The 14,582-nt window shown below is 48.9% G+C and overlaps 1 protein-coding gene across 5 annotated transcripts in view; it reads right to left on the bottom strand.

Moving 5' to 3' along the window:
• The window catches only part of IKZF1 (IKAROS family zinc finger 1), an 89,771-nt gene that overhangs the window by 16,601 nt on the left and 58,588 nt on the right, over positions 1-14,582 (bottom strand). For 3 of the 5 annotated variants that reach the window (XM_082632633.1, XM_082632630.1, XM_082632629.1), the window contains exons 4-5: positions 6,750-7,010; positions 993-1,160 (exon numbers count right to left, since the gene is read on the bottom strand). In XM_082632633.1, the coding sequence (XP_082488759.1) occupies positions 993-1,160; positions 6,750-7,010 (429 nt within the window). The remainder of the gene's footprint in view (positions 1-992; positions 1,161-6,749; positions 7,011-14,582) is intronic. The other 2 variants (XM_082632632.1, XM_082632631.1) reach the window with 1 other exon arrangement.

The following is a 14,582-nucleotide window of genomic DNA, read 5'->3' on the forward strand; positions in this document are numbered from 1 at the left end:
ACACATCCTCTCCTCTGGTGGGGGCGCCTCCTGTGCTGCTGTCCTGGGGGCGTGGGGGGGAGCTGGTCTACAGCCTCTTCCTCTCCCACCACAGGTCTGGACAGTCTGGACAGTGAGCTCCCTGAGGGCAGGGGCGAGGGCCCATCTCCTCCTGCTCTCGGGGCTGGGGAGGGCGTGATGTCAAATACCCCTGCGGGGTGGCGTGCTGGCACGGCACACGCTCCCTACCCTGTCTTCTTCTGACCTGGAAGATTACGGGGCCACCAGATCATGAAACACCCAGGAAGCTTCTCCGGGGGCAGAAGATACAGTCTACTCAGAGGTGGATCTATGCTCTCAGGCTGGAACGCTTCGAATATTGTGGGACATTCTCGTTTGCCATGACCTTGCTGAGACCCTGACTACCCAGGGTGCATTTACTAAAATCTCATAACAGCCCCAAACTGGCCTCTCCCACGGAGGGCTCGGCTGGCCTCTGGCGTGACCGTCGCACTTGGGCCCAGTCGGGAGCGCACCCTCAGGGAACAGGCAACACCAATCAGGACAGACTCGCCTTATCTACCACCTTTGCAAAGAAAACTGGCCCCATGATGACTCCCGAAACGCTCGGCATGAAACAGTAGCGAGGGTGGCTTAACAGTTAACATTGAGAGACATATTTGGAAACTCTGGGGCTTTGGCAGCACACTCAGGACAAGTACGAGCGGGCAAAATCCTTTAAAAGAGAAACCCACTTACCTGGCACAAGGGGACGAGGAGGCCTCTTTTGAAATACTCTACCTAAGATGAGACGTGTGCATGCGTGTGTGCGCGCGCGCACGCGTGTACGTGTTAAGTTTCCCCACCCACTTCCTCAGAGCACATGGGGGAGGGCACTGCTGCTCCGTCAGGTGCAGCCGATGCCCGAGGGAGCGGTGTCCCGGGAGCAGGGCACCCCTGGGAGGACGCCAGGCAGTCCCCAAGCCAAGCCCCGCTGCGCCCAGAGGACCTACCAGAGTGCGTCCTCAGGTGGCCGGTGAGGGCGTCCCGCCGGCGACACGCGTAGTTGCAGAGGTGGCACTTGAAGGGCTTCTCGCCCGAGTGGAGCTTGATGTGCCGCAGCAGGTTGCCTTTCTGCGTGAAGGAGGCCCCGCACTGGTTGCACTGGAAGGGCCGCTCTCCTGCGGGGACGGGAAGGGAGCCGGTGAGAGCGGGACTCGGCGCCGGGACGAGGGGAGGACGGGGTGAGAAAGTTGTTTCCCGCGGGCCCGGTGACTTCCACCGGCTGCAGGTTTGATGGAACACGAGGCTTTCAGACTAAACCTGCCAGCTCCTTAACGCTTCACTGGCTGGGTCAATTTGATCTGAAAATCTAATTTTTTTTCCCTAAATCAGAATGGCACATCACAATGCAAATTCAAACTCATTTAAATAAAGTGACTGCAACATTTTGTGATGAAGAGCCACTCTTCCTCATCAGCAGTTTTGGAATAAACCAATATCCAATTTTGCGTGTTGTGGCATTTGGTGGGGCTTTTAATGTGGCTTTTTTCAAAGGGTCTTTAAAATATGCCACTGAAGCAGCAAAATAAAAAGGAAACTCATTAAAAATGCATTTCAGGATCACAAGTTCATTTCACCGTTACATTCTTATATTTAAATGAAAGGCACTTCATTATAACAGTTATAATAACTTCTTTTCATTTACATTTTCCCTGTATTTTCCCTTTCAATTTCTTCTCCATTACCTGTCTGTCCCTATGCAGGCAAATCAGGAAAGAGACAGACAGAGTGTGAGGGTGGGAGAGAGAGAGAAAGAGAAAGATTGAATAAAATGAGAAGTTGAGACACTGGAGGGAAGGTCTGCACCGTCCAAAGAGAAGTCCAGAATCTCAAAATCTGACCTGCACTGAGATTTCTGGCTTTTTGCTTTCCTCACAACCCTACAACCTTGAAGCTAGTATTGTTCTATCCATATTCATAGAAGACAGTTATATTTTCAGTACAAATATTCTAAGAGGTGCAATTTAGTTGTCATTAGGAATTCTTTCAGGGGTGGCACTACACTGGAGTGGTGACAAAAACAAAAACAACAAAAAAACACTGGACCCTCTGCTGTGTGTCAGCTCATGTCCCCAAGCTCTGCATCCAACAAAGGAATAAACAGGCATCTGTGCTCAAGAAATATGCTATTGAGTAGTCATAGGTCTCAGAATCTAAAATCGGTGAACATTTTTATGTAACTCTCACTTAAAACAGGGATACATTTGTCATGTTTAAGTAAGCATTAAAGCTCCTTTAAAAACAAATGCTTTTTTTTCCTTTTTTTTTTTTTTAAGAAGAAGAGCTCTGTATGACCACAATATCTGGTGTTGAGATACCATGAAAATGCACTTCCTACTGACAATTTTTTCTTCAGGAAGAAGAATGTGTTAAAATGTACAGTTAATTTTCCCAATTGGCTTACATGATTTTGGTGAACAAGACAGCACTTAGCAAAAGCGATTAAGTAGAAGCATATCTGGTTCCCTTAAACTCTACACCAGATTAAACTGAAAAGTCTATATTGACCTCTGGATTTCATGATTACTATCATTCTTAATTTTAAGTGGGCAGGACAGATGTGCTACTGGAAAAATTGAAACTAATTTACAATGATATTCAATTATAAACCATTTGGAATCTTGACACTAACCAGAATATATTCAGAATTTTCCCAAATCTAGATCTAGATTGGAGTTGGCTGAGCAGAGGAAGTCCAGCAGGTGGGAAGGTGATTATAAAAGTCACTATAGCTCCCTACATCTCTGAGTCAGGAGGCCACACTGGATGAGATTAAAATAGCTGATAGGCAGCCCCGAGGAGCGTCCAATAGAGATTGTTAATTACCTACTAGAAACACTTCTGAGCCTTCACACACACACACACACACACACACACACACACGCGTGTGTGGCTTAACTCTAAGCAGACAAAAGAAGGAAGAAGAGCCCAGGGCGACCTCGTAGGGGAAAAGCTTCCACCCACTCACCCTGGCAGGGGGACCCTCAGGCTGGCTGTTCTGGAAAGCTGGGTGGTCTCATGCCACGAAAATGCTTGTGACAAGGACGTGGGCCACTCTTGGTGACCAGTATGCCTAAGTGTGACCCCACACATTGTGAAGCGTCCCCTCTGTGCTGACGAGGTGCTGGCTGGGCTCCTCCTGAGGTCGGACGGGCTGGAGGGAACACCAGCTTGGACCCTGCCGTCCAGCCAGCGTCTGTGCAGGACAGCAAGTCAGCAGAGTGAGTAAAGGACAGATCCTTCCAGCCATGCGTCCCTTCTGCAGAACAGGGCAGGCAGGAAAGACAGGGTCCGTGTCTTTGAGAGTGCAATCTGTCTTCTAATTTGAGTCATCGGCTCTCGTGTATCCTGCTGGGCCTGGTGTCTTAATCCTGCTGGCAAGCTTTCCTGGAAATCTATTTGTTTCTGATTGCTGTGCTGGCATGAATATGTATCACAGGGCCTGGGGACTGGAAGACAGCGTTCCCTGAAGTGACAACACGGAGTTCAACTCAAGGTGATTTCCCTTTGGGGGTGTTAGCAGGAAAGGGATCAGGGCCCCGGAGCTAGATGGCAGAACACAGCCCACGATATCTGTGTACTTCTACTGGTGATCGCTTGCCCCCGGCACGTACACGGCTGGTGGTAGCCAAGGTAGACCAAGTTCCTCCAAGGCTGTATTCCCTTTTATTTAATTGGGTTGAGGGTTTTCATATCATTAATTCAAAATTTAGTTTTTAATCCCAGTAACTCTATAATCTGTCATTTCAGAGACTCCCTGTAAGAAATGTCTGAGCTCCTTTGCATAACTTAATTGGGCAAAAAAGAAAGTCTCCACGGATGCCCACATCATGAAATTTCTGACCCTATATCAGAAGAAAGTGAATTAAAAAATACACTGAACTACAAGGCTTCGCTTGGGCTTATTGCAGCTGTGCCTTGGAGCAGCACCCAGTGCGATGCCGTATTTACAAAGCACGGTGACTCTGCCTTTCCGCCTTATAGATGGGAACGGAGTGGGCGCAGGGCCGGACAGAAGAACCATCATTCAGACACTTTTCCTGAGGCTTCCTGTTAAAAACCCATCACTTAGAATCAGATTACTGCACGGTCCTCTACCACTACCCTCCCTCTGACTCTCCCGTGAGCCCTCAGAGGTTGGCGGGAAAGTGTTACAATGACACTTGGGTTTAAAAAAATGAAACTGAGCAGCACAACTGGGGAAGTGAAATGGTGTCATCAATGGACGACTCACACAAGGGCAGCCCTGGCCTCTCTCGGAGGCGGTGATGTGGGAGATTGCCCCAGAGAGCTGCAGTCCTCCAGAAGGAAACCCCAGTGCGCTCATCCCACTCGGTGACGGCAGGGGCAAGTCCTGGCTTCTGGGGGGACATTAGGTGGAGCCCAGGCTCCCCGACGAAGGGCCCCCTGAAATGGCACTGTTTCCGGTCCGCTGTCAACTGCACGTCCCACCACCTACGGATGCTCCCAGTGTCCTCAGGGTCTGGACCAGAGTCTGCATTTTCACAGGACACCCCAGTGATTTATGGGGACTTGACATGTTAGAGAATTCAGGACGGGGTTGGTGATTAGCAAAGCATGTCTTTCTGATACATTCCACTCCAATTCCAGGAAAGTGGAAACCTCCTAGCATGTCTATTTATTCAAGCCTAGTTTGGCCAAACTATTTCTATATCGACCTATGACTATATTTATGCAAAGTGGAAAAGCATTATGAAAGCAAATCAGGAGTTCCTTGTTTCGTTTTTTTTTTTTTTTTTTTTTTTTTAAATAAAAGTCAAGGCAGGAACCATAAAACTGATGGTCTCTATGTCTCTCTTTCTGGAATGAACTCGTTCTGTAAGCGAAAGACTCCATGTGTTGGCACCTACTTGGCCCGTAGCCACTATCTGTGAGCAGAAGTGGGCAGCAAACAGCCGGTCTACTCTGCATATCCATACTTGGCAGGTTTATTCATTAAATGCAATTATTCTTTTTATCAGGGCAGGCAGTCATTATATTTTGGCCATTTAGTATGCCAGCATTTCATTCAGTTATCAAATATTTATTGAAGAGAACTTTCACTGTATAGTCAGGTTTTACATGAATTAGCAGGAAAGTAATTCATTTGCAAGGACTGTTCCTCCATCAGGAATGAATTGATATGGGTCCCGGTGTAACCTGTGAAGGGTCTATCACTACGTAACCTACCTTCACATTAATTTCCACCTCATTACAAAGCGGGGAGCCTGACTACTCTCCTGTGAGCTTCCCTTGGGGCTGGATGTGGCGGGGACATTCCACTGGATAATTGGAGGATTAAGAGGCACATTAGGAAAAGCAAAATCTGCTAAACTGTAGAAGTTACGTTTTTACCGAAAATGAACGTTGACTGAAAATCAACATATTTTACGGTTTTCCAGATGTATGACAAACAGAAATTTTTCTGGGAACTGCCTGATTCAAATACAAAAATGACAACTCCACAAAGGTCCGCATTTCCTGACAACCCAGCTGTTTTGCTCCATGAATCTTCTGAGTTCCTGCTTCAGTTTTGATAATCAGATAAGCGTTTGGCCCCTGGGGAGAATCACAGGAGGCTGTGATGTTCTTCCTCACTTCCCTGAGCTGGCTTACAAAACCCACTCCGCCTCTTCAGTCTGCCTTTATCGGTCTGTTTTTCTCCTCTTGTGGAGAACAGGGGCAGACGCTGGCTTTACGATGACCTAAGATGCCACCCTCTGGGGCAGCAACGGCTCATGGTATGTTTTATGCCCCAACTTTCAGTGACCAATGGAGTTGGCACATTTATGGTGTTGTTTCCGCCTTTCGGGCAGAAGACTAAAGTTTCTGTTCAATTCGAAAGACACCTTATGCATGCAGTTTAGGTAAGATGCGACCTGTTAACATTTTATTTTGAAGCCTGTCTAGTGCCACTTGTGGTGACAGTCCTGGTGGGGATGGTCACCCACCAGGACTGTGCACCCCGCGGGGTGTGGACGGGGCAGAACGGAGACCCTACTCCTCCAGCCCCCAGTGTGAGAACATGTCAGGAGCCTGGGTGCAGCCGTCAGACACAAGAGTGTCTGCGTCCCTTCCTTTCTGGACACAGAATACTGTTCTCTACTGCCAAAGCCTCCACTGCCCCGTCCACTAGGACAGGGGTTTGGGTATTCAATTCTTTACCAATTTGAGGTAGAATCTAGTGGCAACCAAACCATCTTGGTGGGAGTGTCACCTGCTGGAGGATAAGCCATCTGAAAACAGAACTCTTTCTGAAAGACTAAATTTTGCTGCTATTCCACCATTCAACGAGTGTTTCTAAAAATCAAGCCTTTGTCAGTTTGGATACCCCCAACATGCACATTTGACTCATGGGTTTCTTAGTGGAAAATTGGAGGAGTAGATTTCAGCGTATCAATCTCCTCTTATCTTGCTTTGTCTCATGTGTTTAAGGGTGAACCACCTGACAGCCCCACCGCCAATATTTAGAGAGTATGCTTTCAGGCCCTTGTCAGAACCTGCATACCTGTTACCTTTTCCTTTCTGTTTACGGCTTTAATATATAGGATCGAATGGGTGCATGTTCAGAAGTCCTTTTCTGAATATTGTTCCCGAATAGGGAGGCTACGCCTCACTCAGGACACTCAGCCGGGAAGGGCCTTGTCCTCTGTGACACCCCGTGGGCCCCTCCAGGCCGCCAAAGGAGGAACTACGCCAGGCCTTACCAGTGTGGCTTCTTTTGTGGACCATGAGCACATTGGGGCCGATGCAAATTATCCCACAGACATCACACTTTAGTTTGCCGTTAGGAAGTCGAATGCCCCCAGCTCCTGACAAAGCTTTGCTGCCTTGGACACCGTGGGAGCCATTCATTTTCTCTCCGGAGGCATCGAGCATCCGTACGTCCTCCGCACACTCTTCCCCATTCACTGCACAGGCACGCCCATTCTCTTCATCACTCTGAGTCTCTACTTTAACATTACCAGCTGAAAGAGACAATACAACACAGGGGGCCACTCAGTGTCATCGCAAAAACAGAACAGCACAGCAGCAGAGACAACCCGGTAGGAGCGACACCTTCTACACACAGGTTCCTGGCAGCTGACACCAGGGGACAGTGGCCCGGGCTCTGGACCCACCGGCCCACAGGGGACTGTGACACATGGCAGCAAGCATCACGGGTTTGGGAGCCTTGTCTGCCTTCTCTGTAGGTCTGGAGGGCAGACGGTGAAAATGCATGGAATTTATAAATTCTCGCTTTGGACTGGGTGTGTGGGGGGGGACCTCTATGCAGGGTAAGGTCACCAGGTCCACTGTGACAGCCTGGGCCCCTCTGGAGTGACCTGAGGCCAAATCCGACACCCTGTGAGCCAGAAGACGCCTCACGCCAGAAGGTGAGTACTGATCACGTAGCCCCCCCAGGTGTGGGACCTCGTCTGGCAAAACCCCCTAAGAAGCGCTTATCTAGCCTGAAAAAGTCCCCTTAAGCATAAGGAAAAGCATAAGCTACCTCTCCTTCGTTCATGTATGAATAAACATGGAGACAAAACTCAGCAAACACGCGCTCAGATTTCTGACCAAAGATTCCTGAAAGAGTTCTGTTTGTTTGTTTTTTCTTTGGCACGTGGTCACTCTAAACCCTTTTTATTCCATGATGAAAATAAAACCTGTGTCCTAAAGAAGTGCCATGATTCCTCAGGTTTCTTCCAGTTGCTAAAGGGTTGACCAGCATGATGGTGAACGTAACAGATCTGCACTAGCTTTTCAGAAAGCAAGACTCGTGTGTGCATGGGGGTGAACAGTACAATAACCACTGTCTACTCTGCATTTAGAGTCATTATTTCTGTCATTCATGTATTTTTCTTGGTAAAGAAAATAGACATTTGGTTTGCATTCTTCTGAAACACCAACTGATGATGGATGGCTGAATCCAATATTGTGATGACCGGGAGGAACTGCAGTTACACTGAGAGGCCTCACGTTCATCACAGCCTCTAGACGTGAACAACAGGAAGTAGGTAAATTCTGCCAGGTAAAAAATAATCAATGAGATCGACCGTAACCATGGCTACAAAATCTATGATCGACGTTGCAAGTCGGGGGTTCTCCAAGTGTGGTCCCTGGACCAGCAGCACTGGCATCTCCTGAGAACTTGCTGGAAGAGCAGACTCTTGGGTCCACCCTCACCCACTGAACAAGAAAGTCTGGGGGGTGGGCCCTGCCCTGGGCATTCTGCACATGAGCACCCGAGGGATTTCCATGTACACTCGATTCTGAGAAAAACTGTGCCAGTAACACTCCAAGGTCGTTTGACTCAACACATTTCTCGTGATTTGGAAGCCCAGAGCCCAGACTCTGAAATCAAAATGCCCGGTTTGGAATCTCAGCTCCACTCTTTATAAGCTCTGAGATCTTGGGCAATCCTCATCTGTACAAACGGGAACCATCCACACTAGCCCGGCAGGGGCTTTGAGAGGATTTAGTGGGTAAAGAGATGTAAAGTGAACTGAGGCCAGCGACTGGCCTGGCCAATGAAAGCACGTTCCCACAAAGCCGTCCCCTTGAGGGGGCTCCCCAGGAATGTTCACGGCATGGAGCGCGTGCCAGGTGCTTTAACTGCCCTGTCATGGGTAACCCTCACAACGGCCCTATAAGTGAGGTGCTGTTATCCTATTTTACAGTTGAAGATGCCCAGGCACAGAGAAGTCGAGCAACTTGCCTGAGGTCACACAGCTGGGAGATACTGCAGGCAGCCTGGCCCCAGCGCCCACGCTCCTAACCACCACACCGCCCAGGTTGCCCATCAGATCTTTGAAGACTTGCAGACAAATAAGCAAACGGAATGAACGAGCTGGGACACGGGCCACACCCCCACTGTGGACTTGGAGACCCCAGAAGTGAGGGGATATCTCTTCCCATCACGTCCTTGCATCACAGTAGACTGTCCCGAGGACTCCAGGAAGTGGGCGTGTCCAGGTGAGCCTCCCTACTAGATCCCGAAGAGCAGGGACCCGGGAGCATCCTGCATCTCAGTGGCCTCCTGCTGACCTCTCCCAGCTGCTGGAGACAGGGAACCAAGCCCTACCGACATGGCGAACTCAGGAGACGAGACAGGTAAGGACGGTAGCTGTACCATCACGTGAAGGCGCTTCACCCCGGAGCCCTCTGGAATCCCGTTCTCAAAGCGAACTCACGAGGGCCTCCCTGCCCACTGGGTTCTGCTCCGGAACGCTCACAGCCGTCTGCGCTCCTTCACCAGGGTTATTTTTAATCATCTGTCTCACGGCTTTTGAAAATGAGATGGGGCCAGTTCAGAGCACAGCGGGGCAAATGACTGTAGGTGTGGCAGGTTCTGCAGCGCCCGGAGCTGGGACCCAGGGCGCAGGCCAAGGACCCTGTGGACGGAGGAAGGGACCCATGCAGATGAACAAGCGTTGGCATAACTCCCTTCGCCGATCTTCCTGCACTCAGCTCCAGGTCATAAGTTTAGAGGCAACCAGCTCAGTGGAACTGACTCTTGCTTGCTCCAAAACACACCTCAGTACAGGACTTATTAACACTTGCCCCAAACTCCCACCTGTTCTGCATTAAGAAGACAGGTGTCTGTGTGACCGTCTGGTGGCCCTGTGGCTTGTGTCGATGACGAAGTGCGGGCCCTTCCTGGTGAGCAACAGGGGAGCTTCGGGCGACCTGAGGTTTCTGCCATCAGGACACACGTCCCGGTCCCACGGGCAGCCTGCCGGCAGAGCAGGTAAAGCGCGTCAGGAGTGAACGGGGTGAGGACAGCGGGGGTGAAAATTGAGGGACGGATGTCACCTTAAATATCACAGACGCCCTCAAGCCAGGAGCCTTGACACCAGTCACTCATCCGACAGCAGTTGACGAAGGCGGGCCAGCTGCCGTGTGACAGCTTCTCTGAGGACTCTGTTCACAGAGCCGAAAACCAGAGGCTGAAGAGAGCTTATTTTAAACTAGCCTCCGACCACCGTGGGTCCCCTCGTACGATTTTAGGTAGATGTGTTTGGTGCCAGAAGAGACCAAACTTGAAAAAGAAAATTCAGTATCCTGTGATGTTCTGGTTTTCGGAAAAAAGGTAGGCAGACCCCCAGACTGGGGGGCCCTGGATCACAGTGGCAAGGTCAAGGCAGCGTAAGTAATGGGAACTGGACAGAGCGCTCCAGGTAAGCAAACGGTGATGCACTGAGTCACAAAAGCCGGAGGCCAGATGCCGGGGATGCAGGGCTGGAAGCGTGCTAGAGCTCTGCGGGTGAATTTGAGGCCAGACTGTGACAGGAGAGATCTGTGGCAAGTAAGAGGGGAGAAAGGGGGCCCGAGGGTGCTGGGAGTGGAGGTGAGAACCAGAGGGCAACACGTCAGCATGGGCTCAGCAGATTCAAGCACGTGTGCATTTTCTCTCAGTGTTGGGGGAAGGTTCCCATCTCTTTGTGGACAAATGCAGGCTGGGTGCTGGTTGCATGGAAGAGGGGCACCCCCTACCCTTGCGTCTGTAAAAACGGAGCCTCTCGTGTGACAGAGAGGCGAATACAGGCGACATGCGTATTATTTTCGTAGATGATGGAAATCAGGCCACGGAACTGTCTTAAGACATGGCAAACACAGACCAGATCTCAAAGGTCAAAATCTAACAGACATCCATCACTTAAGGTAGAATACACATTTCAGAAACACAAGCTCGGACAGGGGTGTCTTGGCTTCACCACTTCGGTAAGTGTGAAAATGGCTTCGGGGGTTTTAGGTGATGATGAGCTTGATTAGTGACGAGGCCTGAGCAAAGGGTAGCAGAGGCTGCAGTCTCGGGGGCCCCTGTTATTGACATCTAGAGTCCCCGGAGCCAGCCAGGCCGAACGCCTCCTTTACATGGGGGAGCGCAGCCCGGAGAGGGTCAGAAGGAAGGAAGTCGGCGGACACTGAAGCCCATTCCCAGCGGACATCGAGGGGCCCGGACATGCTCGGCTCAGAGACACAAGCCTCCGGCTGAGAGCAGAGATGCCGCCACCCACCCCGAGCTCCTGGACGAAGGGGGGCAGGAAGAGCGGCCAAGTGGGGATCGGAGGTCCCTCCACAGGGGGGCACCCGCCCCGGGAGGCCTCTGAGCAGCCCGAGGGCAGAGGGCAACAGCCAGGCTCTGGCTGCCAGGCTCCCAGTCAAGGCGCCAGAGGGGCGGGCGCTGGTGCGGGGAGGTCCTCGGGTCTGAGCGCTGTGGGCCCGTGATTCTGAACTACGCCCGCTGAGAGTCAGCAGCACCAGCCTTTGCTCCCGCTGGTGAAGGAGGAGACGGGGAACAGGTGCTGTCCATCCCCTGCAGGTTCACATGCAAACACCCCAGAGCCCACCCAAAGGGACAAGCAGGCTTCCTGCATCCGCTTCTTGAGAACGCCACAGGACCAGCCCCGTCGTTTTCTTTCTTCAGACCCGCCCGTCATCAACTCCAGGAAATGGTCAGTCCTCCCTAACCTGCATTTAGTGTAACGTCCACCCCACGGAGGCTGTCTCTATGTCCCTCCCCTCCTCGGAATTCCTAAACCACTTCTTTGGCTCCGTTTCCTTGGACCCCAAACTGCTTATCCGCAGTACTGCTCCTGTAAAATGTTATACTCTCCTTGAATACAGGGATTATACTCACAAATATCTTCTGACTCCATCCTCGCACCACTTAGAAAAATGTCAAACTCAGTAAGGTGCTGAATGGAAGTGATTAAATCTAGAACATGAAATGGGGACGTCTGTGTTTCTTGACCCCAGAACACTCTGGCTCAGGCCTAACCTTGCAGCCTTTCCACTGACGCCCGGGAGCTAATGGACGAGACCCCAATGTCATTATTTAATAAACGTGGCTGCATGAAGAGTGGATGCCTTCAAATCCTGAGCCAAAAGCCACTTTCCTTCCCTGATGCAATTGAAAATTCAGGAAAATGAAAGTTTCGCTGTTATGTATTTCAGAGGCCTTCTATGTGTTTAGTAACAGGGCAGATCCAGTTGACCCTGGACCTCTGAACCTTAGCACTTAGACAAGTTTAGCAATGAGAGAATCCAGGGAACTCGGGGTCATCGGGGCCTGGGTCTCCTGCCAAGCATCATATGACCTCATGAATAATCAAATCATTTTAATGCACAGGAATAATGCACACTGGCAGCCCCGCCTCACAAAGGGGTTCTGTTTCCCCTTCATCTTCTTCTTCCTTTCGAATGTGTCTTTATATTTCCTGGTGAGGTAAATGGTACTCTGAGAGCATTTTTCCACTGAAAAGATATCCCCAAGCTGTCACTGTGAGTTTAAGCCAGGTAAGCTCAAAATGCTCAATATTTTAAGTGAACAAACAGGAGACAGAAATATTCCTGCAACTGACGACTAGTAAAAAATCAAATGGAATAAAAATATTTAAGAGATATCTTGAATGAGGGTAATTAAACGAAAATTTTAGATGCAGAGAAGATGTGTCGAAGTTTTTGCACTGCCTCTAAAGGATTTATGAAAACTTTGAAGCATTTTTAAGGTTACTGAGACCATTTATTATAACTTATATTATTTAAAATGCAGGTGTTTTTTTTTTCCCTTGCAAAGATGTATGATTAAGAATACGTTTATCCTTATTTGATGTTTTAGGTTTTAAATGGAATGAAATCAGGGAGAGACAAAAGAGGAAGATTATGAAACAAAGAATGAGTTACAAGTATATTTACATTTTCCTCAGGTAACAAGGGACACAAACTGAGGTAGAGGGGGTCAAACAGTTTATGTTTTTAATTTTCAGGAAGGAAAAAATAGAGAGATGAGTGAGGAGGACAATTTCCCACTATGACCACTAGGTGGTGATGTTGGCCCAGAACAGTTGGGTTGCTGTTTGGGTGGAGACTTCCTCAAGGTCAACAGCCATTTAGTTACAACTTGGGTACGTGGGAGGGGGTGGGGAAGGAGGAGAGAGAGAGATATGAATACCTTGTGAACCCAAGTGTATAAATATATAGACAGGAAGTGTATCGAAACCTGTACCGTCTATCTTACAGTATCTCCACGTATTGTAGAGGTAGCAATTTTTTACAGACTGAAGTCTTCACCAAAGGATCTGCTCCAATATTACAAGGTGCTCGAGCCTAAACCTTCCTCAGATTTAATGAAAACACATCTTAGAATGCCTTATCTTACTCTTAAGTGCTTTTGACTTTTTCATAGTTCAACAATGTGATTGTTCATCTCGAAATCAGTTATCTGTCCTAGTATAACGTTTTATATAATCGTACCAGCACACATATATAGATGCACACATACACGTGTATATATATATGCATATAGATCTCACAGAAATAAATTTCAAGCTGTTAAAGGTAATTCAAAGGAGCATTAGTAAGAGAAAGATCTCTATAACTTTTTTAAACATCTTTATAGGAGTATAATTGCTTTACAACGTTGTGTTAGTTTCTGCTGTATAACAGAGTGAATCAGCTATATGTATATATACATCCCCATATCTCCTCCCTCTTGCATCTCCCTCCCACCCTCCCTATCCCACCCCTCAAGGTGGTCACAAAGCACGGAGCTGATCTCCCTGTGCTATGTGGCTGCTTCCCACTAGCTATCTATTTTACATTTGGTAGTGTATATATCAGTCCACGCCACTCTCTCACTTTGTCCCAGCTTACCCTCCCCCCTCCCTGCGTCCTCAAGTCCATTCTCTATATTGGAAAAGCAGTCAATGTAGGTTATGAGAAAAGGGATATTCTTAGGTTGATACTGCCAAACCCTTTAGGTACCAAAGAGCTTTTGATAGCCAGGATGTCAGAAACCTATCTTTAACAGCTACTGACACCTTTTAATCAATTAATTTATTTTTGCTGTGTTGGGTCTTCGTTTCTGTGCGAGGGCTTTCTCTAGTTGTGGTGAGCGGGGGCCACTCTTCATCGCAGTGCACGGGCCTCTCACTATCGCGGCCTCTCACTATCGCAGCCTCTCTTGTTGCGGAGCACAGGCTCCAGACGCGCAGGCTCAGTAGTTGCGGCTCACGGGCCTAGTTGCTCTGTGGCATGTGGGATCCTCCCGGACCAGGGCTCGAACCTGTGTCCTCTGCATTAGCAGGCAGATTCTCAACCACTGCGCCACCAGGGAAGCCCCCTGACACCTTTTAGATTACAGCCTATATTAATAATTGTTACAGTATTAACAAGCATGGCCTGTCTTCTGATGTTGCTTTAATATTAGATAATTTACTGATACAGGCTCTGAAGACTTAAGTCCTAAAGGTGCCAACTGGCACCACTTTGAATATTCAGCTCTCTGGACATTTTTAAAAAGCACTTTCCACTCCTTAACATACCCCTTCAGGGATGTTGCCCAAATATATTTATCATTCATCATCTCTCAATACATAAAAAATAAAAATGAAATTAACATCTGTGTTTGGTTTGACAGCTCAGATCAGGAGCGTCCCGCACGCAAAAGCACTCAGTGTGTCTGCTCAGGAAGTGAGGACCACGGACTAACGGCCTTGAAGCCCCGTGATTTTTCTCTCTCGGTTCTGAAATTAATACTTCAGAGCAACAGA

The sequence above is a fragment of the Mesoplodon mirus genome (genome assembly GCF_964341445.2).
Source record: "Mesoplodon mirus genome assembly, chromosome: 9".
Lineage (NCBI taxonomy): Eukaryota > Metazoa > Chordata > Mammalia > Artiodactyla > Ziphiidae > Mesoplodon > Mesoplodon mirus.